Source organism: Cervus elaphus, chromosome 16 (genome assembly GCF_910594005.1).
Source record: "Cervus elaphus chromosome 16, mCerEla1.1, whole genome shotgun sequence".
NCBI classification, from domain to species: domain Eukaryota; kingdom Metazoa; phylum Chordata; class Mammalia; order Artiodactyla; family Cervidae; genus Cervus; species Cervus elaphus.
Window position 1 is genome coordinate 29,335,690 of NC_057830.1, and position 27,187 is coordinate 29,362,876.

At 37.3% G+C, this 27,187-nt stretch overlaps 1 protein-coding gene across 6 annotated transcripts in view; it reads left to right on the forward strand.

The window, feature by feature from the left end:
- FANCC (FA complementation group C) overlaps window positions 1-27,187 on the forward strand; it is a 303,623-nt gene that overhangs the window by 191,511 nt on the left and 84,925 nt on the right. For all 6 annotated transcript variants that reach the window (XM_043927161.1, XM_043927163.1, XM_043927164.1 and 3 more), the window contains 2 exons: window positions 12,872-12,985; window positions 13,892-13,956. In XM_043927161.1, the coding sequence (XP_043783096.1) occupies window positions 12,872-12,985; window positions 13,892-13,956 (179 nt within the window). The remainder of the gene's footprint in view (window positions 1-12,871; window positions 12,986-13,891; window positions 13,957-27,187) is intronic.

The window sequence follows — 27,187 nt, forward strand, 5'->3', positions numbered from 1 at the left end:
TTCTATCCCTCCCCCGATTCTTACACTCTGGTAACCACAAGTTCATTCTCCTCAAGCGATCTTGCTCCACAGGGTAGTCTAAGGCTTGTCTGGACTGCTGTCATCGTAGGTTTTTGTGTCAGAGGAAGGAGTAGCTCCAGCAGAGGTAGGGAGGCAATGGGGTGACCTGGGCCTCTCTCTGTTCTCCTCATTTTCTCCACAGTGCATGGAAGACGAGTATACATCGTGTTCAAACACCCAGTGTCTGGGCTGATCAGGCGCTCAGGTCACAGCGCAGTGTGATGGGTGGTGGTCCTGATGGAAGAGCAAGCAGATCCTAGGGGTCTTCAGCCTCGGGTTTTGGTTTAGTGGACTCTCTGCATGGTAGTAAGAAAAAAAAAGATGATTCAGATCAAGGCGTTTACACATCACACCAGAAGAAACACTGAGGGAGGCAACCAGTTTTCATGTATGGCTCTTCCTGGTCCTCTTCATACTTTTCTTATTTGATTGTGGCAAACCTTGAGACGCTACCCTCACTGTTAGGTAAGTGTATGCAAGAGCAGGCGTTTATGATGAGAAGAGAGCAGGAGGCCAAACCTGACTGTAATAGTGAAGAGAGAGAAGGTTAAATGTACTCAGAACCCAGGAAAACGTTCCGTTTTTACCCAGATGAGACAAAATGTAACAGCAGCCATGATGAAGGATATGCTGTGAACTCACATATCATGCTAGCTACTTCCCACGTGTATGCCTAACAATTTTATAGCAAACCTATAGTGTCAATTTTATAATCTACATTTTATAGAAGAAGGAGCTGAGCAGACCTAAACATGGTCAAATTAAAAAACAAATTACCCCAAGGTCATGTACCTAGGACTCAAATCAAAGTCTGTTTAACTTGAAAGCCCCATGATCTTTTTTCTTTCTTTTTCAATATTTCTTAAATCATACAAAAAATTCATTAATATAGTCTAATACAACCTATAGGCTGGGAGAAAACATCTGCAAATGATGTGACCAATAAGGGATTAGTCTCCGAAATTTATGTTAATGACTCTGTTATACTCTGGCTTCTTCCCTGGTTTGAAATCATGTTTGAACTTTTAGAGATCTGAGAGTGTGGTTTATGAAGGAGGCAAAATAATCAGTGACTAACTACTTACTGAATTTTGCTTCCCAACCATGTAATAGAGAAAAGTGTTTCTCAACACGTTTTCTTCATGTAGTTAGTTCTTCATGTATGGTTAGTTTTTCTTCAGTAGTAAGTTGTTCACTCAATTAAACTTTGTCCACTTATACTTAAGTAGATATAGACTTTGTAAAATTGGAAGTTATTTAACAGTCATTTAATTAAAATGAAAGTAACTCTTATAATTGCAGATCTATTAGTTTGAATCTGTGATGCTCTAATAAGACTAATAAGCAAGACCATTACCTGTTGGAAACAAGCTGTTATATTCTAGGTTGGAAATTAGTCATTGTTTTCTTTGGCATTGTTTCAGTTAATTTATTTGGACTGCCATTTTGTGTTTGAAGGTAATAATGTGTAAGTCCTAAGCTTAGCCTGTTTTAATTCCATAAAAAGTTTAACCATCCATTACTATGCCTTTGCTGAAGAATACATTATCACAAATATTTGTAATGAAAACAGTGAGGGTTTTTTCCCTCAAAATAATTTTAAACTAATTTAGTCATGTCTGATTTTTAGGAAGAATGCATTAGAAATAAACCTATACTTTAATTGAGGACTCATTTCTTCTCCATTTTAGTTATAGATAATTCTATTATTAGTTGTACCAGTTGCATATTGAACAGTCTTTTAATCTGTAATTTATATTATAGAAATAATCAATACATGGAAGCTTAAAATGTTTAACAGACTCCTAAAGAAGTTTCCAAGCAATTTTCATCTTGATTTTTTTTAGTTTTATCATCAGCAATGGATTTGCATTATATCTCTTATAATGAAAACAATCTTCCTTGTTATTTCAGATATTAAGAAGGATTTCAGATTTTAGAAGAGTTAGAAGTCAAACTACATCATAATAATATTTCCTTCTTGAGAAGTTTCAGAATTATGGGTTTTTCATTCTAACAGGCGCAGAATAACTATTGTGATGGTGGTGAAATATTTCATTTGATTTATTCCACTTTGTCTCAGAACCTGCGTCCGGAAGTTTGAAGAATATGTTGCTCTGCCACTTGTCTATGTACCCCTGGTCAACAGCTTGCTTAGTGTGTGTGTTTTTAAACCTCATAGAAATGGAATCACGCTATATGTTTACTTCTATAAGTTTCTTCTTTCTCTTATGTGTTGTGCCTGGCTACTTGCTTTTCTATGTAAATTTTAGAAAAGCTTCTGAAGTTCTACCACAAAAATCATATTTAGGGTTGTTGATGGTACTATATTGAGTCTGCAAGACAGGGAATTGACATCTTCATGACACTGAATTTTTCTTGCTACAACCCGAATCTCTCTCCATTTATGTCGGTCCTTAGTACATGTTTTTTTTTTTTAAGTTTTATAACACTTATCCATTTTAGTACTTTATAGAGGGCAACTTTTTTTTTTAGTGAAGTAATATATTTAGTTGATGCTTACATGTTGGTTTAGTTTCTAGAATGTCTTTGTTGGCAGGGAGAAATGATAATTTAAGATTGTATTATTAAGAAAAGTAGATGATTTTCACTATGCTATCTAATTTAGAAAAATATAGATCACTTACCAGTGATTTATTGGGAATTTTAACATCACTTATGTAAACAAACAATTTCAGGATAATAATATAAATGTTTTATTAGATGTTTACATAAAATGTCATGGGAACATAAAAAAGGAAGTGACTAATTCAGTGTTTGAACACAGGTATTTTATATGGTGAAAGGACCTGCCAACTATTCAAAATGGCCCTGTTTCTGCTGGCTAGAATACAACAGATGCTTCTGTGCAAACTTGAGAAAAGAGAAGATTAAGGATGTTATCTTGTTGAGTTCAGTCTCTCAGTCATGTCTGACCCCATGGACTGCAGCACACCAGGCTTGCTTGTCTATCACTAAATCCCGGAGCTTGCTCAAACTCATGTTCTTTGAGTCGGTGACGCCATCCAACCATCTCATCCTCTGTCGTCCCCTTCTCCTGCCTTCAATCTTCCCCAGCATCAGGGTCTTTTCAAATGAGTCAGTTCCTCACATCAGGTGGCCAAAGTATTGGAGTTTCAGCTTCAGCATCAGTCCCTCCAATGAATATTCAGGACTGATTTCCTTTAGGATTGACTGGTTTGATCTCCTTGCAGTCCAGGGGACTCTCAAGAGTCTTCTTGTTATCTCGTACCTTGAAGATTAAATTTTGGAGCCAAAAATAATTGAATAAATCGGATCAAACTAACAAAAGCTTTGTTTTCTTATTTGAGCTTGCAGGGGGAAAAGATTTTTTAATGTATAATTTTAATTTAAGTATATTTGAGGCTGTTTTGTAATTTTCCGGTGCTTCTTTCAGAGAAGATGGTCCTCGCTGCTCACTGCTTCTCTTGTTCCTTCTGGGTGCTGTTAGTACTGTGGCGTTCTTATAGGTTGCCACAGGCTGAGTAGCAACAAAGCAGTGTATTTTTTTTAAAGCAGTTGGATATTGTGAAAATATTTAAGGTCCCAAATCAGTAGTCTTTTTTTTTTTTTTTTGACCCATGCCATGCAGTATGCATGATCCTGGTTCCCTGACCAGGAATTGAACCTGTACTCCCTGCAGGAGAAGCACAGAGACTTAACCACTGGACCACCAGGGAAGTCCCAGAACAGTGCATTATTCAGTGAAGTTATATCCACATTAGTGTGCCAGATTCCAGTGTTACCAAATTAAGCAAAATTCTTTGAAGTAAAAGTACATGGCAATGTCACGTTTTGTTCCAGTAATCTGTGGGTATTTCATGGACTGAAACTTGGGAAATTGTGAAAAGGAAAATTGCTCATTTTGTAATGTAATGAGGTCACAAAGGAATCCTGTAGTAATTTTATTTTTCACTGAATGTAAATAAACAGTTCATTCTGTTGAGTTTTAATTCACCTAGGGTTTATTGCACACCTAGTATGTGAAATGCCAAGAGCGAGTTAACAGTTGCTCTAAAGAATATAAAGCTTAGTTAAGACAGTCCTTTTCACTGTCTTACTAATGAGTAGAATGAGGAAATATAACTACAGTGCAAGGCAGAACTTGGAAGGCATTGTGAGAAAAATACAAATAGGATACCATGGAGATTTCAGGGGAATACTGTCTCATAGTACTGCAAACTGGAACAAGAATCTTGGGGAAAGATAGATTTTGAAAGTTAGGTATAATTTTGGCAGCTAGAGATGGGTGAGGGTTGTTGGGTTTCTCAGGGGAAAGGAATGATATGGCAGTGGGAAAAGGCTGGGTGAGTTTGATGACCAGCAGAGAGTCTGATGTTACCAAATCACAGGGATCAAAGGGAAAGATTGGGAGAAGCAAGTTTGACCTGATATTCTGAGGCCCCATAGGGGACGCTGTGCTTAGGAGTCCAGTGAAGTATTAAAGCAGTCGAGGTGACAGAAGCATTTCCCGTGTCTTTGCCCACACACCATGGCCCCCTTTCCACTGCTGTTTCTAATCCCTCTAGCCATTTTTCTCTGTCTATCCCAGCCAACACTGTACACCGTCTCTTTCTTTCTTTCCTATACCTCCTTCCCCAGCTGTCAGAATCAGCTCAAAAGTCATCATCTCAGGGAGCACTCTGAAACCCTACAGTTGGAATTAATCATCACTTCCTCTGTTCCCACAGTGATTGTCTTACCTCCTCATTATAGCACTTACTGCATTCTGTCTTGTATTATGGGTATTTCCATCTCTGTCTCCCTTCGTCAGACTGTAGTGGGCTTCCTATCACAGTAGACCCAGTAGAGTGGCTTGAATATATGTTGGGAGAATGAATAAATGAATAAGGCATCCTTGTGTACAAAAGTTTTTATCTGTATTATGTATAAAGAGATAGGTGTAGTAAAGACCAAAGTGGTGGAAATTCTAAAAGACTTAAATGATCAAATGAAGAAATTGTTTGGAGAAGTATAAAATATGTGCTCTGTCTCAGTTCAAGAATATTGACCACAATTTGGCTCTGCTAACCCTTTGCCTGAGCAAAAACCACAGCCCTTCTTCCACACCCATACCCTGCGCCAAACCACAGCCTCACTGCTCCAACTTTCCTAACCCGCCTGTGAACGTGCTGCCTGTTACAAGATGGAGCAGATACAATGAGGCTAGAACAAGAAGGAACACCTGAAAACAAGGGAAATGGATTTTCCCTCTGATTTATTTACTTTTCTCCTTGAAAGTTCACTTTCATGGTTATGAGTATTTTTAAATGGCTTTTCAAACATTAGCAGAGTCCTTCAAACTCCTACATGGATCAAAAATGGACTTTAAATGTTTTATGCACAGTTGTGTTGGTTCCTATACTTTCCACTTATGAAGGATTTTAGATCACTAGTCAGGATGATGTATTTGCACTTTTTCTTTATGCCTTTCAAATTGGCATTTTTTTCCAAAAAAAATATTCAATCTACATGCACATGTTTTTATTGATAATGATTTGTGTATTTAGGAGCCCAGTTCCTATCAGTAAAATAAGCGGTTGGAGTAGAAGATTTCTAAGTTTTTTCAGCATTTTAAAATGAGTCAATTACTTGTGTGACTATAGGAATTAATTTTTGTCCAAGGGCCAATGCCTACGGAATCATATGGTTTTGGCTTTAGAATACTTACCACTAGGTGGCAGTAAGAAAAATTGTTCTTAGCAATGAGAAGTGCTTATCAATTTTTTAAGTTTACTTTAAAAGAGAAATTTGGAGGTCCAAAGTTTCAGGTGTCTTTTTATAAGTTATGGAAACATAGTCAGGCCACAGTATGCAGTTTCTGGGACTTAGGCTTGTTTCATCCAAGAATAAAACTCTACTGTCCCTTCATAGCAATTTCCATTAGGGAATTATGAGAAAGAAAAAGACAAAAAACAGACATAAGTTAATGATAAAAAGTATGATGTGGTAAGTGTAGAAACTTTGGAAATACAGGTAGTATAAAGAAGAAATTTTAAATCACTCCCTGAAGTAATGTTATGGTAATAACTATCATGTTTCTTCGTAATATTTTTTTGCATATAAAATTAGCACCACATTTAATATACAGTTTTTACATCTTGCTTTAAAAATTAATGTCACGGTGTCTTTTCTATGTCATTAAATGTCTTTTTTACAGTGTGATTCATGCTGTTGGATAAACCATAATGCATTTCAACCAGTACAGTGCTGTTGGGTACTTTGGTTGCTTCTAGTTTTTCACTGTAAAAAGTAATACTGCCATGAACCTGAATTTTTCCTTACGATATATTCTTGGAAATCAAGAATATAGAGGGATAGAGGGTAGAGGGATATGAATTTTAATGCTTTGGTTACGTATCATCAAGTGACTTCCCAGGAAAGCTTTACAAATTTCTGCTCCCAACAGCAGAGGAGTACCCCTCTCACCATATCCTTGCCAACACTGAGTATAGGGTTGTTTTTCTTATTATTAAAAAAAAAAAAAAAAAGCAGGAGGTAGTGGGGGAATCTAATCTTTATAGCAATTAATTTTTAAAAGATCAGTTTCTAGCCATATCATTTTGGGAATTTAGGCCAGGACAGATCTGCCAATTAAGTGATTTTTGTGTTTCCAAGACCGTGTTACAGTCAGCTTGTATAATGCAGTTGTTGTGAATACTATCTAGGGAACTGTTTATGGCTGTTTTAAACACTGCTTGGTAATTATTTACAGTACCTGATTGCACCCTCTGAATATTGAATGTCCTAGAATTTTTTTAAACTTTCATTGGCTCAGTCACCAGAGTAAACTCATGCAGTTTTGGGGAGCTAGCCTCCATGCACTGGTCCAACACCCAGCATGTAAGTCCCTCTGGGCAGCTGGGATTAAAGGGGAAAGCCTTTACATAGTTTTCCTTAAGACCCGCAGTCTTAGCTGACCCTTAACTGTTGCTGCCTTGAAACTGGTTTTCTTCTATTGTGTATGCACTATGTTACTTTCTATCCCAACTGGGTCTGTAGTACTTCGTGCTTTACTTTTTAAGAGTCAACCATGTGAATTATGATGGTAGCCACCAGTTTCTTATTCAGTTGCTCAGTCCTGTCCAATTCTTAGGGACCTCGAAGCACACCAGGCTTCTTTGTCCTTCACCATCTCCCAGACCTTACTCAAACTCATGTGTATTGAGTCGGTGATGGCATCCAACCATCTCATCCTCTGTCATTGCCTTCTCCTCCTGCCCTCAATCTTTCCCAGCATCAGGATCTTTTCAAATGAGTCGCTCTTCCCATCAGGTGGCCAAAATATTGGAGTTTCAGCTTTAACATCAGTCCTTCCAATGAATATTCAGGACTGATTTCCTTTAGGACGGACTGGTTGAATCTCCTTGCAGTCCAAGGGACTCTCAAGAGTCTTTTCCAACTCCACAGTTCAAAAGCATCAATTCTTTGGTGCTCAGCTTTCTTTATGGTCCAACTTTCACAGCCGTACATGAATACTGGAAAAATCATAGTTTTGACTATATGGACCTTTGTCAGCAAAGTGATGTCTCTGCTTTTTAATATGCTGTCTAGGTTGGTCACAGCTTTTCTTCCAAGGAGTAAGCGTCTTTTAATTTCATGGCTGCAGTCACTGTCTGCAGTGATTTTGGAGCCCAAGAAAATAAGGTCTGTCACTGTTTCCATTGTTTCCCTGTCTATTTGCCATGAAGTGATAGGACAGGGTGCCATGACCTTAGGCTTAATTGAAACTTTGCTTATTTGAGTTTTGTTAAAAACTGAATTTATGGGATTTTAAGTGAGATGCCATACTTAGAGAACATAGCCCAGTGCTTTATATATTGTAAGCACTCAAAAAGACTTTGTTTGTTATCATTGCTAGAAACCCTCAAGAAGAAACACTTAAGCAGGCAATTGGGCTAGAAGAGCCCTCCTGTCAGAGGGACTAGAACATACCAAAGCCTTAAGGGACCAAAGAGCCTTCAGGTCCCCAAACAAGCTAAGGAGGCAAAATCAGCCCCAGACAGGGGCTGCAAAACCAGTGGGGCAAGGTTTCATCTTTTAGGGAGAGGTTTGAGCTTCACCCTAAGAGTTATTGGGAGTCTTAAGCTGAATGTTGACTTCCCTGGTGACTCAGTCAGTAGAGAATCCACCTGCAATGCTGGAGACTCAAGTTCGATTCCTGGGAAATGGCAACCCGCTCCAGTATTCTTGCCTGGGAAATTGCATGGACAGAGGAGCCTGGCAGGCTACAGTTCATGGTGTCAGAGAGTCGGACCCCACTAAGGGACTAAACTACCACCAAGCTGAATGTTGTTGTTTAGTTCACTAAGTCATGTCTGACTCTTTTGTGTCCCCATGGACTGTAACCCTCCAGTTTCCTCTGTCCATGGGATTTTTCCAGGCAAGAATACTGGAGTATGTTGTCATTTCCTCCTCTAGGGGATCTTCCGGACCCAGGGATCAAATCCACATCTCCTGCATCTCTCCTGCATTGGCAGGTGGATTCTTTACCACTGAGCCACCAGGGAATCCAAACAGATTTGCATTGTTTAACTATTCCAGTTGCTTCAAGGAGAACCCATACAGGGAGATTCCTCATAAGGTTTTACCTTAAAGTAGATAACCAGTCTTGGGCATGTTTCTTTCAATGTGTCTCAGTTTCCTCATCGGTAACACATTCAGTAATAGCACTTACTCCATAGGCTGTGGGGATTAAATGAGTTGCTCTCTGTAAATTGTTAGGACAGCTCGCAGCATATAAATGCTTTAAATGTTTGCTAAATAGAATGCCGCAGTCTGGTAACAGAAAGTTAAGCACTTCCAGTGCTGTTCTCCCTCCATCTAGCATCAAACTGATCTCCTGTGTGAGAAACACAGCCTGCTCCTGATTCTGAGCCTTTTGCAGCCGAGTTTCCCTCTCCCCCTGCCTGGTCTGGTGTGGGCACCTCCACATGGGTGCCGCATATGGTTAGCCAAGCCTGGCTGGACTTTTCCTTCGCCAGAACACCTACACTGCACTCCCCACAGGGAGTCAGGCCCCACCTGCTGAAGGCACTGTGTGTGCCCCCTGCTGTGGTTAACTAAGACTCCACCGGTAAACACCTCCCTTCCAAGAACAGTACATTGACTGTAATTTACCTCCCCTGGCTCTGCCAACCTAACCACAACTGCTTGATCTCACCCAGAATGCATTTAGTGTTTGAAAATAACTGGGAGGTGAATTCTCCTGGGGCTGTTGTCCGCTCCTGTTTGCTTGCTATATTTATAAAGGATGGCTTTGAACTGAAAGGAAAAAACGGCCAATATTTGGCAAGTAGCTTCCATCCAGACTTTTCTTCACTCTAGAAGGAACCTATTCATTGTCTTATGCCTTATTAACAAGTTCACTTTAACTCTGTAAATTTCCTCTTTTTCTCCCTCCGCAGTGGTTTCATTTTTTTGTGCGTCATATTATGCATGTGGCTGCGTCTCTTTTTTTAATCATTAATATCTTCTATTAAGTAGTAGTATTTCAAAGTTACTTTGTTAGCTTGCTATGAACTCTTTTAATTTGAAAACAATAGGTTGGCTTTCAGATAGGAACAGCAGAGAGAGGAAGTCGCTCAGTCATGTCCGACTCTTTGTGACCCCATAACCTATACAGTCCATGGAATTCTCCAGGCCAGAATACTGGAGTGGGTATCCTTTCCCTTTTCCAGGGGATCTTCCCAACCCAGGGATCGAACCCAGGTCTCCCGCGTTACAGGCGGGTTCTTTACCAGCTGAGCTCTCAGCAGGTTTCAACCTATATTTACTTAGTAGTGTTGTCTGGAGTTCTTTTTTTCTTCTTTGAACTTTTTATCTTGTATTGGGGTATAGCCAATTAACAATGTTGTAATAGTTTCAGGTAAACAGCAAAGGGACTCAGCCATACATATTCATGTATCCATTCTCCCCCAAACCCCCCTCCCATCCAGGCTGCCACGTGACATTGAGCAGAGTTCCCTGTGCTATACAGTAGGTCCTTGTTGGTGATCCATTGTATCCATACATGCAGTATGTACATGTTCATCCCAGACTCCCAGACTATCCCTTTCCCCCGACAACTATAAATTCACTCTCCTAAGTCTGTGAGTCTGTTTCCGTTTTGTAAGTAAGTTCATTTGCAGCAACATGGACGGACCTAGAGCGTGTCATACTGAGTGAAGTAAGTCAGAGAAGGAGAAATACTGTTTGATATCCCTAATATGTAATCTAAAAAGAAATGATACAGATGAACTTACTGCCTGGAGTTCTGTTTTGAGGAAACGGAGCAAGTCAGAGCTCACAGGAAGAAAGTACCATGATCCACATTAAAGGGTGCGCTCCAGCCTAGGGTTGAGTTTCCCCAGGGAGGAACTGGGATGGGGAAGAGAGGTGGCACAGAGGCCTTCCTTGGTGTTTCTGATGCTTTATTAAGTTCCATGGTGGAGGAGTTGTTGTGTTATTTTGTATCTTTTTGAATATGTAAAATAGTTTGTGATAGAATTGACATGATGAGTTAGTGATATGTGCCCTTGTGTTAACTGGTGAAGCAGAAAGAAGAAAAATAATAAACCCATAATAGCACCATCCCAGAGACTTAACGTTTGGTGATATTTTCTTTCATTATTTTTTTTTTATTCCTATGTCTGGATTGTTTTTATATTGATGAGTTCATTTCTACATATACAATTTTGCATCTTCCTTTCTTCATTTAATATTATAACCATTTAAAATGCTGTCATAAGTTCTTTATAAGCATTTAATGGCTTACAGTGAGCCACAGTATTGAGGGTATCACAGATTAATAATTCCCTCCTGTTAGACATTTTTTTGCTATGAGAAATAACACTGTGGTGAACATCTTTGCACATAATCCACATTGTCATATTTGGATTTATTTCCTTAAATGTATGCCAGATACATTAAAAGTCATGAATGCTTTTAAAACTTTTAATATACATTCTCAAGTTGTTTTCTATAAAGTAACCAACCTATAAGATGCCTGAATGTTACCACTTATAACATGTCTACATGTTACAGATGTCTAGGCAAACGTAGCCCTGCCAGTCCAAGCTTAGGGGTGGGTTATGGGCTGTGTTATACTCACTCACCCTCTGTGGGTGCCTTTGTCTGATTCACAGTAGCACTGATGTGTGGTTCCATTTGAATTTTTCCAATAGCTCACACAGAACACCTATTTCAGAGAACCCAGATTAGCCTTAGGTATTCATGTCTGTAAAAACTTTAATTCCTTTAGTGGAAAATGGTTTGTTGATGTATAAATGTCCCTTTTTTGATTATGAGGCTAAACATTTATCCATGTGTTTCTTGGGCATTAGTGTTTTGTCTTAGGAATTATCTGTTCCTATGCCTTTTTTATGCTCTTAATATTTTCATATGGTATTTTGTAAGGTCCGTCTAGCCAAGGCTATGGTTTTTCCAGTAGTCACGTATGGATGTGAGAGTTGGACTATAAAGAAAGCTGAGCACCGAAGAATTGATGCTTTTGAACTGTGGTGTTGGGGAAGACTCTTGAGAGTCCCTTGGACTGCAAAGAGATCCAACCAGTCCATCCTAAAGGAGATCAGTCCTGAATATTCATTGAAAGGACTGATGTCGAACCTGAAACTCCAATACTTTGGCCACCTGATGCGAAGAGCTGACTCATTGGAAAAGACCCTGTTGCTGGGAAAGATTGAGGGCAGGAGGAGAAGGGGACGACAGAGGATGAGATGGTTGGATGGCATCACCGACTCAATGGACATGGGTTTGGGTGGACTCCGGGAGTTGGTGATGGACAGGGAGGCCTGGTGTGCTGCGGTTCATGGGGTTGCAAAGATTCGGACATGACTGAGTGACTGAACTGAACCGAACTGAACACTAAATTTGATTCTGTATTAGTGTGTATAGTTGCTTCAGTCATGTCCGATGCTGTAGCCTGCTAGGCTACTCTGTCCATGGGATTCTCCAGGCAAGAATACTGGAGTGGGTTGACATGCTCTCCTCCAGGGAATCTTCCTCACCCAGGGATTGAACCCATGTCTCTCACATCTCCTGTGTTGGCAGGTGGGTTCTTTACCACTAGTGCCACCTGGGAAGTCCAAATTTGATTACATATGCAGTATCATTTGTTGTTAATATTCTTAGTTTGTGCATATTCACTGGGAAACACACAGGGTGTTTTTTTTTGAGGGGGAGCTGTTTTGTTGTAGTTTAGAACAACTGTTGATTTGCTCCCTTGACTTTGAGTTTATAAAGTTCTTCCCCATTCAGACATGTGAAAAGTACTTGTATTTTCTTCTTGCTTATTATTTTATCCCAGTTTTACATTGATCTCTTTAATTTATAGTAAATTCAAGTATATTTTGATAAGTAACATAAGGTGAGAATATAATTTTTTTCAAGTAGTTTTCCTAGTACCATTTATTGCATAATCTTTCCTTTCCCTAGTGATTTGTGATGTGTTCCTTGTCAGGTATTAAGTAATCATCTCTACTCTGATAAGAATGTTTTACTGAGTTTAAAAACAGTAAAGATCACATTTTTAGTGTAGTTAAAGCCTTGTTCATTAGTTACACATATTTCACTATTAATGTTTTTTTAATTTACTTAATGTAATAATTTTATCACTGACTCATTTCCTCTTTATATCTGAATCAAAGTGAACTGGGTATTTGGAAAAATTAAGATTATTCATTTCATTGAGACCACCCCATTTACAAATGACCCAGCTTCTTGGCATTATATTTAATAGGCACTTATTTCACTTTTAAGACCTTTATCTCTTTCTGTTTATGTTTTTTAGAGGTTGTTATCTCATATAGTTTCCACATTCAGATTTGATATAAAAGAAGTTGATCTTTTTAATCAAGTTCTTGGGTATGCACCTACAGACTACTATCCTGGTTTACTTAAAAATGTGAGTATTTTTAATTTATTACTATTGAAATTTTCATTGCTTAATGTACCATCTGCAAAAAAGGTAAATGGAAATATTTCACTCCTCCAGGAGAGATGTTTAACTTTTCTGTGTTTATCTCTTCTTACCTTGGGTGGACTTATGGCCATGTAAGGAAAAAATGTGAGATGAGAGATTATGAGAAGAAGAAGGAAACCAGGAGAGGTTATTCTAAATCAACCAACCTCTCTGTCCCTTAACACATCTCATTTATTCTCTCAAAGATTTCTGGGAGAAGAGACTTCCTTAACCAATATAAACACAGTCTTTTACTGTTGGACAAATTTCATATTTAAAAATAACCTGGTGGGAATTTTATGTTAAGGCAAAATATTCAATAAATAACAACCTTCTATATATTTACATCTTAGTATTAAAGCTGTGATTTCTTCTGCCTTAAATTTTAGCCAAATTCAAGGAACAATTTATGGTCTTAGCACAGCTCTTCTAAAAAATGTTTGAGATTTTTAATGTTTGAATACTGGTCTAGTCTTTTGGAAGCTGTATACATTAACAGCATTTTTAAAAATTAATAAGTTAAGAAAGAAAAAAGTAAACTAACTCTAACATGGTTTTGTTTTTAATAGGTTTGGTTTTAATTTGGGGGAAATTAATGACTTGTCTAGTATTCATTTGCTTAAATATTTAGGAATACAGAGTAACAGACATTAAACATAAAATCCAGATTATTAGTAAATGTGATTTGGCACTGCTTTCTTTTTATTTTGAAAAAGTAAAGCAAGGGGAGGATTGTTGGGGGAAGAGAGTGGGGAATCTCAACGGAAATATCACTCACACCAGGAAAAAGAGAACTGATGTAATCCTGTTTGCAGCGTGAGTTAACCTGCAACTGATTTTGTTTTACAGATGGTTTTATCATTAGTGTCTGAACTCCGGGAGAATCATCTTAATGGATTTAACAGTCAAAGACGGTAGGTGTTAAACTAAACATCCCCCTTCTCAAGTTTCAAAATGTATCAGTTTGGTTATGAAAGAAAAGTTTTATAATTCTTAGGAAATGCAAGTTCATAATTATGGTTATATTCTATGTAGAGAGCTTATTTTCAGGGGGATTCATGGCAAATTGGCAATTTTTACAAATTTTCTTTTTCTAATCACTGTTCTCTCAACTCTCAGGTCGTTAAGTAGATCAAACAATGTCTTTTGGGTACCAATTGAGTAAAATGATACCCACATATGCAGTATACAACGCAAAAGAAAGAATGCATGGCTAGTGTGAGGCTGTATCATTCACACACACAGTTACAGAAGCAAAATTATTTACAGGGCAGCAGATATTTGGTGTGCACAAATAACCTATTTTAAGAAACATAATATACCAAAATCTAGACTAAACAAATCAAATAGATTCAGACAAATTAAAATACAATTAATCACATTACAAAATATTTCTTCACTAAATGAAAGAATTCAAAGTTGTTTTTGTTGGTGAGCATTTTTATTTTTAACAAATCATTAGGAGAATCTGGGACTAAAGAAATTTGTGACTTTTTTTTATAAAGCTGTTGACAATTAAAGCTCTGTCTGAAATGGTGTTTGCCCTCAGCCTTTAGGAACCCTTTGTATTTAACCCCTTAAAGTAAAATATAAAACTCTTAGATGAAAACACTGGAGAAAATCTTCATGACATTAGATTTGTCAGGGATTTTTTTGAATACGACACTGAAGCCATAAGAAACAAAGCAGAAGTAGATAAGCTGGATATCATTACAATTAATACAACACCTGGTAAGTGAGATATATCATTCAGTTGGGAATAATATATCTGATAAAGGATTAATATCCTGACTATAGAAAAAACTTCTAAAATCAACAACAAAAACTCAATTCAAAAATGGGTAAGAGACTTTATTAGGCATTTCTCCAAAGATGTATAACTGTCCAATAAGCATATAAAACAAGGCTTAAAATTACTAATTATTACGGAAATGCAAATTAAAGTCACAGTGGGATACTTCAACACACCTAAGTAGAATGGCTATAATTTAAAAAACAACAAACAGAATGGAAAACAACATTTTGGCAAGGATGTGGAGAAAGTAGAACCCTTACACAATGCTGATGAGAACATAAGTGGTAAAGCCCTAGAGGAAAACAGTATGGCAGTTCCTCAGAAGGTTAAGCATAGAATTTCCATAAAGGCCTAGCAATTACTATAACTACTTTGGTAAACAGTGTGGTGGTTTAGTATAAAGTTAAACATACACTTACCATTGAACCCAACAGTTCCACTCAAGTATTAAGTAATGACAAAGAAAAATGTAGGTATTCACAAATATTTCTATATAAATATTCATAGCTGCTTTATTTGTAGTAGTTCAAAAACAGAAACAATCCAGAGGACCATCTTCAAGTAAATACAAAAATAAATTAAAAATTATCTGTTACCATTGTTTAAAAAAATGAAAAGACAAGCCATAGATTCTGAGAAAGTATTTTCAAATCATGCGTCTGATAAAGAGCTCATACCCAGAATATATGAAGAAGTCAGTAATAGGAAGACAGATAACTCAGTTAAAAAATTGGTAAAAGCGCCAGTCAGGGTGGCTGCTATCCAGAAGTCTACAAGTAATAAGTGCTGGAGAGGGTGTGGAGAAAAGGGAACCCTCTTACACTGTTGGTGGGAATGCAAACTAGTACAGCCACTATGGAGAACAGTGTGGAGATTTCTTAAAAAACTGGAACTAGAACTGCCATATGACCCAGCAATCCCACTTCTGCGCATATACACTGAGGAAACCAGATCTGAAAGAGACACGTGCACCCCAATGTTCATCGCAGCACTGTTTATAATAGCCAGGACATGGAAGCAACCTAGATGCCCATCAGCAGATGAATGAATAAGGAAGCTATGGTACATATACACAATGGAATATTACTCAGCCATTAGAAAGAATTCATTTGAATCAGTTCTAATGAGATGGATGAAACTGGAGCCCATTATACAGAGTGAAGTAAGCCAGAAAGATAAAGACCAATACAGTATACTAACGCATACAATGGAATTTAGAAAGATGGTAACGATAACCCTATATGCAAAACAGAAAAGAGACACAGATGTACAGAACAGAAGTTTGGACTCTGTGGGAGAAGGCGAGGGCGGGATGTTTCGAGAGAACAGTATTGAAACATGTATATTATCTAGGGTGAAACAGATCACCAGCCCAGGCTGGATGCATGAGACAAGTGCTCGGGTCTGGTGCACTGGGAAGACCCAGAGGAATCGGGTGGAGAGGGAGGTGGGAGGGGGGATCGGGATGGGGAATACATGTAAATCCATGGCTGATTCATGTCAATGTATGACAAAAACCACTACAATATTGTAAAGTAATTAGCCTCCAACTAATAAAAATAAATGGAAAAAAAATTGGTAAAAGATGGGAATGTATGTCACTGAAAATATATATACATATACAAATGGCTAATAAGCACACAAACGCTTGTATGTGAATGTTCATACTGGCATTATTCATAATAGACCAAAAGCAGAAGGAACCCAAATATCTCTCAACTAATGGATGGATAAAATATGCTTTGTCCATACAATAGAATGCTATTCCTCTGTGAAACAGGAACAGTCTTCTGATTCATGTTACAGTATGTGTTAACATTAAAAACATGCTTGGACTTCCCAGGTGGTGCAGTGGATAAGAGTCCGCCTGCCAATGCAGAGGACATGGGTTCCATCCCTGGTCCAGGAAGATTCCACATGCTTTGGAGCAACTAAGCCTGTGTGCCACAACTGCTGAAATCTGTGTGCCTTGGGGCCCGCAATGAAGAGTAGCCCCTGCTATCCGCAACTAGAGAAAGCCCGCATGCATCAGTGAAAACCCAGTGCGGCCATAAATAAATAATTTAAATTATTAAAAACAAAGCATTATGCTTAAGCCAGTCATGAAAGGCTACATACTGTATGGTTCCATATTTGTAGAATGTCCAGAATAGATAAATCATGCTACAGAGACAGAAAATAGATTATTTGTTGCCTGGTACCAGAGGTAGGTAGAGGGATTTCCTGCAGATGAGCACAAAAGATCTTGAGGTGATGGAAGTGTCCTAAAAGTGGATGATGATGATGGTGGTTATCCAAGTCAATAATTTGATAAAAATCTTTTGAATTCTACATTTCAAACAGGTACATTTTGTGGTAAAGTACACCTTAAAAAATAAGATGAAGTGCCCATAGGGTGTGTGGAAAGCACTTATCATCATTTATACATCAGGTAAAGACTTTGATTTAGCCCTGAGGTGAATGTTGAATAATGGATCTTTGAAGTAATAGAATTAAAAATTACTGAAGGGGATTTAAAAAGTCAGTAGGATGCAATGTGTATTTACACCCTACACCAAACTCCCATCATAGGTAAAGTTGATGATTTCTTAAAATTCAGTGAGAATAAATAAAAGCAATAACAGAAAGCTATTAAATGAATAGAAAAGAACAACCAGATTTAGAAGATATTTGCAGTTTATAAAACAAAGGATTAGTGTGCAAACTATAGAAATGCCTTCTGCAAATCAATCATAAGACAACCACTCTAGTATGGAAATGGACAAGATATATAAGCGGGTCATTACTGAAGGAAGAAAACTGAATAAATAACAAACATTTAAAAAATTCTTAAGGAGTGATGCCAGCAAGATAGCAGAATAGGAAGCACTAGTCTTGTTCCCCCACAGAAGCACTAACTTAATAGTAGTGTATGATCCAAAGAGCCTTTATAAGAAATTCAGAAATCAATTATGAAGTACCCCTGGCAAGCTCAAAACCAACCATAGCCATATTGAAACATGTAAGAAAGCCATTTCACATCAACCACAGTAGCCCCTCTGCTAAACTTTTCAGGCTTGGGGGGATTGGAAGGAAAAATCTAGCTTGAAGCTTCTCCCTTAGGAAAGAAAGAATGGAATGTGTCCAGTATTCTAACTTCTGGGGGACTACCTGAGGAACTGCCATCTGTCTTTCCTAACTGACCACTAACAGGAAATCAGCCTACTTTTAATGGCTGGAGACCAAGGAGAGTTAAGCAGTGCTCAGCTGCTTCTTGTAGCAACAGAGAACTGGCCGTGCACAGACAGAGGCTGGCTCAGGTTAGGACGAAGTACCCCGCTCACAAATTCTCTTTTAGGGTGGGGGCTAGGGAGAAGAGTAGAACGTACATACAGTGTTTCAGCTTTTAAGGGGGTTACCTTGGAGATGAGTTTCTGTGTCCCCTGACTTGAGGCAGTAAGTGAAGGAGCATTCCTTGGATGCCTGAGGGGCTGCAGAGAACAAAAGAGTTTCGTGGCTTGTCCCATCATCAGAGAGCCTGTGGTACCACAGATGAACACTAGAGGGAGAAAGAGATAAGAAACCCTTGAAAAAGAAACTGTCAGCGCTCTCTAATTGGGAAATTATGTGCACAGACATAGAGAAGATGCAGCCCCAGAAAATGTTTGAAGGCCCCCCAGGTTCCCTAGACAGATTGGTTAAAAATCTTGCCCTGTACAGAACCAGTCCATAAAGACCAGGAGAGGAGACTCCTCAAATTCAAAAAGCACAACAAAAAAATAATAAGGCACATGAAGAAACAGGAAAACATGGCCCAATCAGAGGAATAAAAGGAATCTCTGCAAACCTACCTTAAAGAAATGGAAGTCTACAAGTTAGCTGATTATTCAAAATGATCGTTCTAAAATATCTTCAACACACTGCAATAGAATACAGATAAACAACTAAACAAAATCCAAAAAATGATGCATGAACAAAATGGGACTGTCAGCAAAGAGAACAGAAGCTATTGAAGAACAACCAAACAGATATTCTACAGCTGAAGAATACAGTGATTGAATTGAGAAATTCACTAAAATGGTTCAACAGTTAGACTTGATCAAGCTACCGGAAGACATGTTTTTTGAAATTATTAAATTAGGAAAATGTAAATAAAAATGAACACAGAAAAGTTAAGCCTAAGAACTAACGGGACACCATGAAGTGGACCAGTTATACACATTGTGAGATTGCCAGAAGAAGAAAGGAAAAAGCAAGGAGCTTGTCAAATCTGAGGAAGGAATTGGACGTCCGAATTAAAGACCTTAACCTAGGATGAACTGAAAAGGCCCATCCGAGAAATGTTGTAATCAAACTGTCAAAAGTCAAAGACAGGAGGTTGGAGGGGCAAAAAAGCCAAAGAAAGAGAATATTGACAACAGCAAGAAAAAACAACTCATCACATTCAAGGAAACTCACATAAGGTTTATTAGTACATTATTTTGTAGAAACATTAAGTCCAGAAGGGAGTGGGATGATATATTCAAGGTGCTAAAAGTAAAAACCTACCAACTGAGATGATTATATTCTGCCAACTGTCCTTGGCATGAAGGAGAAATTAAGACCTTCCCAGATGAACAAAAGCTGAAGGAGTTCATCACCACTAAACTTCCTATAAGAATTGTTAAAGGGAGTTTTTCAAGTTGAAAACAAAAGAACTCTAGACAGCAACACAGAGCATCCCAACATATAAAATTCTCTGGTAAAGTAAATATATAAACAAATACAAAATCATGTAATACTGTAATAGTGGTACATAATTAAACTTAAAATATAAAAATCATTAAAAAATGATAACTGTAAAACCATGTTAATGGATAAAAAATATTGCAAGAAGTAACTTATGACATCAAAAACATAAAGCACAGTGAGGAGATACAAAGAAGTAAACATTTTTTTTTCCTACAACTGAAGTTTTCAGTTTAAAATAGTGTGTATACACACACACACACACACACACACACACACACACTGTAATACTACTCAGCCACAAAAAAAGAGCAAAGTTTTGCCACTTACAACAATATGAATGGACCTGGAGGGTATTGTGCTAAGTGAAATAAGTCAGACAGAGAAATACAAATACTTGTATGATGTCACTTATATGTGGAAAAATAATAAGACAAACTAGTAGGTATAACAAAAAGGAAACAGACTCACGGATATAGAGAACAAACTAGTAGTTACTAGTGAGGAGAAGGAAGATGGGGAGAGGCAAGCTAAGGGTAGGGATTAAGAGGTACTAGCTGTTATGTATCGGAGAAGGCAATGGCATCCCACTGCAGTACTCTTGCCTGGAAAATCCCATGGACAGAGGAGCCTGGTAGGCTGCAGTCCATGAGGTCGCTAAGAGTCGGACACAACTGAGCGACTTCACTTTCACTTTTCACTTTCATGCATTGGAGAAGGAAATGGCAGCCCACTCCAGTGTCCTTGCCTGGAGAATCCCAAGGACGGGGGAGCCTGGTGGGCTGCTGTCTATGGGGTTGCACAGAGTCAGACACGACTAAAGCGATTTAGCAGCAGCAGCTATTATGTATAAAATAAATGAGCTACAACTTAGAGGGGTAGGATGGGGTGGGAGGGAGGTTCATGAGCTAGAGGATATGTGTATACTTATGGTGGATTCACACTGTTGTATGACAGAAACCAACCCAACATTGTAAAACAGTTATCCTCTATTTAAAAATAAAATTTTAAAAAGCTGTAAGGATATATTATACAACACAGGGAATGTAGCCAATATTTTATAATAACTATAAATGGAGTATAACTTTTAAAAATCGTGTACACCTGAAACTTATATGATACTATACATCAGCTATATCCCAATTTAAGAAAAGTTAAAACAATAAAAAAATAAACTGCTGTAACCGTAAGATAGTTAATGTTATCCCCATGGTAACAACACAGAGAATACCTATAGAAGTTGCATAAAGGAAAATGAGAAGGGAATCGAAGACAAAATGAAGAAATAGCTGAAGAACCAAAGAGATTCATGACACAAAATGGCAAGGGGATTTTCTTTATTTGAGGAGGCACTATTAGCTTTTGAGGCACAGGACCCAAATGTAAAATGGAACATGATGGCTATAGCAGTCGATCAGAATGCAGCCCAGTGTATTCTATGTTATTCTGTGTCTACCAAAAATTTTTTTTCAACTATACAAAGGAAGGCAGCAAGTGGAAGAAGGAGGACAGAATAACCACAAGACAGACAGAAAATGGTGAAATGACCTAGTACGTCCTTCTCTACTAGTACAGTAAGTCCCCTACTTGTGAATGAGTTCTGTTCTGAGAGTGTGTTCATAAATCCAGTTTGTTCTATGGCCAAGAGAGTTAGCCAAGTTAGCCAACTAACACTATAATAGGTTTATAATATGTTTCATACAAGTAATACATAAAAAACAAACACAAAATATAAAGGAAACATTTTTAATCTTATAGTAGAGTACCTTGAAAAGTCCAGTAGTACAGTACAATAGCTGGTATACAGGGGCTGGCATTGAGTAAACAGGCGAGAAGAGTTACTGACTGGATGAGGGAGAGGAGGCTGGGAGATGGTAGAGGTAAAAGATCATCAGCAGGAGGAAATGGAGGGCAAGCTGCCATTTCACTCATGCCAGACACTGATGGCACAGCTTCTGGTTCCTTGCTGGGTTCAATTCTATCTACCCTGTTGAAAAAAATGATCCAATGATGTCTAGGTAGCAGCTCTTTTTTTCTCATCCCAGATGACACAGAATAACATAGAATACACTGGGCTGCTTTCTGATCGACTGCTATAGCCATCATGTTCCATTCTACATTTGGGTCCTGTGCCTCAAAAGCCAACAGTGCCTCCTCAAATAAAGACAATCCCCTTGCCATTTTGTGCCATGAATCTCTTTGGTTCTTCAGTTATTTCTTCATTTTGTCTCTCTTCTTCCTTTCTCTGGTCCTCCAGTTCCATCTGGTCTTCATTAGTAAGCTCCTCGTGTTGCACAACAATAGCACTCTACAGCAAAGTACGCAAAAGAACAACCTCTTGTAAAGGACACATGAATGTGACAGTTTATGCCAGGCATGTGAACTAACGTGATTAAACATGTGAACGCACATTCATATCTTCAAATATTCACAACTTGAAAGTTCATATGTAGGGGGACTTACTGTAATTACTTTAAATCTAAATGCATTAAATTCTCCAATCAAAAAACATAGAGTGACTAAATGGCTAAAAAAATAAGGCCAACTATATTCTGTCTATAGGAAACTCATTTTAGATGTAAGGATATATATAAAAGCTGAAAGTAAAAGGGTGAAAAAAGATATTCCATGCAAATGGTAGCCACGAGAGAGCAGGGGTGGCCATACTTTTATTAGACAAAGTCAAAAACTGTTTCAAGAAACAAAGAAGGACATTATATACTGCTAGAGGGGATCAGTTCTCTCAGAAGATAAAACATTTTTAAATATATATGCACCTAACAGTAGAGCACCAAAATATATGAAGCAAAAATTGATTGAAGGGAAAACTAGAAAGTAGCACAGGAATAATAATAGGAAATTTCAATGCCCCATTTTCAGTAATGTGTAGATCAACCTGTCCAAAGGTCAATAAAGAAACAGGATTTGAAAAACATCAAAGATGAATAGGACCTCATAGTTATATTTAGAACATTTTATAATAGCAGAATGAACATTCTTCTCAAGCACACACAGAAATTCTCCAGGATAGATCATATATCAGGCCACAAAACAAGTTCTAACAAATTTAAGATTGAAATCTTACCAAATATCTTTTCTAACCATAACAGTACAAAACTAAAAATCAATAATAGGAAAATTGGGAAATTCACAAATATGTGCAAATTATACAATATACTCTTGAACAATGAATTGTTCAATTAATACATCAGAGAAGACATCACAAGGGAAATTGGAGAACATCTTGAAACAAATGAAAACAAAAACATAGTATACCAAAAATTATAAGATGCAGGAAAAGCAGTACTAACAGGGATGTATATACTGATAAATGCCTTTGTTGAAAAAGAAGAGATACCTCAAATCAGTAATCTAACTTTATACCTCAAGGAGCTAGTAAAAGAATGTACTAAACCCAAGGATCCAGAAAGAATGAAAAAAATAAAGATTATAATAGAGATAAACTAGAGAATAGAAAAGCAACAGAAAAAAGGTTTGGTTTTTTTAAAGATCAACAAAATTGACAACCCCTTAGCTAGACTGACAAAAACAGAATATTCAAATAATAAATACCAGAAATGAAAGAGGAGATGTTACAACTTATGCCATAAAAATAGTAAGGATCATAAGACAGATTATAGACCTTTATATACCAACAAATTGAATAACCTAGAGGAAATAGATAAATTTTTATTGACATACTGAATTATAAATTTAAAAATCTGAATAAATCTATACTAGTAAGGAGATATAATTAGTAATCAAAATCCTCCCCAACAAGGAGAAGTCTTGGACCAGATAACTTCACTGGAGAATGCTTCTAAATATTTTAAAAAGAATTAATACTAATCTTTCTCAAACTCTTTAAAAAAATTAAAGAGACACTGCCTGTGCTAACAGAATGTCCCCTAGACACTGACACATCTATACATTCCTTACTTGCTCTCTAGAATGATATTTTCTATGAGGTTTTTTTTTTTTTTTCTTTTTTAGAAAGAATTCTAGACTTCAACAGAAATTTCTTGTGGATATTTTTCTGAAAGTATTGAAATTTTAGAGAGATTCTGTCTCTTGGGTTAGGTTCAGTTATTCTTACCAGAAAGCTAAATTTAAAAAGGAATTTTATACCCAACATACTTTTTGAGTCGCTTTATGAGTTTTGAAAATCCTGCTTTTAAGACCTGAAACCAGGAAGTTTGGTTCTACTACCAGAAAAGAACCTGGGTCCCTGAAAGCTTGTGTGAGACTCAGAACTCTTAAGTCTACAATTCTGTAGTAAATTCAGCCAGTGTGTTCTCTTATCTTGAGTAGAAACTGATTTTGTGAAATCAGGTAGTGGAATGGCATCATGATATTTGAGAGAGCTGCCAAACATGCTGGAGCCATTATAGTTGTTACTGTCATAAGTTATTTATAATAATTAAAATACGTATCAATAAAATGTAAGTTTTTACTACTATATGTCTAAAGTTATCTGTGTATTTTTAAGATTTAAATATAAAAAAAATTTGAATTTGAATACAGCATTGTGGGCAAACTACTTTCTGGTACATTTGAATCCAGATATTCACTCCTATTATTTATGAAACTTGAGTTTTATCATTACTTTCCTTCTGCTAATATGGCTTCAAATGTTAAAGCAACCAAAGACTCTTAACTTATATCCCTTATAAACAGTGCTATACTGCTTTTTTCTGGGGTTTGTTTTTTTATAGAGGGTTTCTATACTTTCTTCTTGCCACTTGAATGTTTAAAGTTCATTTCAAAACAATTCTAAAGACTATAGAAAATATAGAAATTAATAACTTCAGTGCATAAATTGTCAGTGGAACAAAAGGAAAAAAATAGGAAAACCTATTTGGAATTTCCTTTTGCATTATTTTTAGAGGTCTGATAAATGATCTTGTCATAGTGCTTTAAATAGAGTTTCACTTGCCACCAACTAAAATCAACAATCTAATGACAGAATGTTTAAAATCTCTCTTGTTCTTTGCTATAAACTGTCTAGAAGGAGCAACATTCTGGACTTTCTGAGCATCATCAGTTTAGCTTGTATTTCTGTGGTTTGCTGCAGATGGTTTGGAAAGTGCAGTACAGCCACATGGGAAGGATATCTCTAGCAGTGTATGGTTACCATTGATTCTTCTGCAGTTGAATTCTTGTGCAAAAATCGTTTGGAAGTGCTGCTCTGGCAATCAGTCAAGACCTAATGCTTAATATAATCCAGTCTGGAAAATATTGCATAAGTCTGGTTGAAGTTAAATCTCCACACTCCAGTAAAAGAAGGCTGTGAGCACTTTGGAAGATTATCATTTGGTCTCTCTGCATTTTGGTAGAATCAAGAGCTACCTCAGTTTATCTGAGATGTTAGAATTTTTCAGGAAAATTATCTTGGACTTTTTCCAGCCTAATTAGGAGATATAATCTGCAGCCTGTAAGTGTCAGTTCTTGATAAATGCCCTTGATGCTGAGGTCATCTTTTTTACCCACTCAGTGACCAGTCATAGTCTCTGACTCTCCTTCTTTTTTTTTTTTTAAGATAATGAGAGAAAAGTTGTACTTATAGGTCTTTTAGAGAAGAGAACTGATTGGTCAAGGCTATAGAGATAAGATCATCATGTACTCCTCCTGTATTTCAGAATTCTGGATTTATTATGAGTGCATGTAATGCTCAGGCATATTTTGCAATTTCTCAAACTTTCATAGAGCCTTTATTCTGTGCAAAATATTCTGCTAGATGCTGTGCAAAATATACACACAAAAAAAGCAGCCTACATCACACACAAACATAACAGCTTTCTCTTCTCTTATCTCACTCAGTAAGCTCATATATTCCAAGAATTTAAGGTATTTACAACTCAAGGTAAATATGTCTTTTTGTTAACAACTTAGATTATAGACTCAAAAACACACAAATTAATTTTAGGTCTAAAACAACCTGGATGGTGAGTTGGAGAAAGATGATAAAGCTCTGTGGAAGATAAATGCTGTTGAGAGACCTCAGCCATTTAGAAAAGTGGTAAAGAACAAGAAGTGAATTTTAGAATGGGTGAATATTTAAGGAGAAAAGACAAACTGTTCAAAATGAGAAGATATCATTGTGTTATTGTTGCTCAGTTGGAAAATCATCTCTGACTGTTGGCAACTCCATGGACTGCATCATGCCAGACTCCTCTATCCTTTGCTATCTCCTAGAGTTTGCTCAAATTCATTTCCATTGAGTCAATGATGCTATCTCATCATCTGCTGCCCCTTTCTCCTTTTCTCTTCAATTTTCACAGCATTGGGGTCTTTTCCAGTGAGTCGGCTCTTTGAATCAGGTGGCCAAAGTATTGGAGCTTCAGCTTTAGCATCAGTCCTCCCAATGAATATTCAGGATTGATTCCCTTAAGGATTAACTGGTTTGATCTTGCAGTCTCAAGAGTCTTCTCCAGCACAGTTCGAAAGCATCGATTCTTCAGTGCTCAGCCTTCTTTATAATCTAACTGTCACATCTGTATATGACTACTGGAAAAACCATAGCTTTGACTAAATGGACCTTTGTTGGCAATGTGATGTCTCTGCTTTTTAATACACTGTCTAGGTTAATCATAGTTTTTCTTCCAAGGAACAAGTGCCTTTTAATTTCATGGCTGCAGTCACCATCTGCAGTGATTTTAGAGCCCAAGAAAATCTGTCATTGTTTCCACTTTTCCCCAATCCATTTGCCATGAAGTGATGGGAGCGGATGCCATGATCTTAGTTTTTTGAATGTTGAGTTTTAAGCCAGCTTTTTCACTCTCCTCTTTCACCCTCATCAAGAGGCTCTTTAGTTCCTCTTTGCTTTCTGCCATTAGAGTAGTGTCATCTGCATATCTGAGGTTGTTGATAATTCTCTTGGCAATCTTGGTTCCAGTTTGTGATTCATCCAGCCTGATATTTTGCATGACATATTCTACATAGAAGTTAAATAAGCGAGGTGACAGTATGTAATCTTCTCATACTTTCCCAATTTTGAACCAGTTTGTTATTCCATGTCTAGTTCTAAATGTTGCTTCTTGACTTGCATATAGGTTTCTCAGAAGGTAAAGTAAGGTGGTCTGGTATTTCCATTTCTTTAAGGATTTTCCACAGTTTCTTGTGATTCACACAGTCAAAGGCTTTAGTGTAGTCAATGAAGCAGAAGTGGATGTTTTTCTGGAACTCCCTTGCTTTCTCCATGATCCAGCAAATGTTGACAGTTTGATCTCTTGTTCTTCTGCCTCTTTGAAACCAAGCTTGTATATCTGGAAGTTTTTGATCATGTACTGCTGAAGCCTAGCTTGAAGGATTTTGAGCATAACCTTATTTGCATGTGAAATGAGCAATTGGCCATGATTGTATAATGGTTAGTACTCTGTGTTGTGAAATGAGCAAAATTGTACAGAAGTTTGAACATTCTTTGGCATTGCCTTTTTGGGATTGGAATGAATATTGGCCTTTTCCAGTCCTGTTGCCATTCCTGAGTTTTCCAAATTTGCTAACATTATCTAGTGCAGCACATTAACAGCATCGTCTTTTATGATTTTAAGTAGCTCAGCTGGAATTCCATCGCTTCCACTAGCTTTGTTTGTGGTAATGCTTCATAAGACCCTCTTGACTTCACACACCAGTATGTCTGCTGT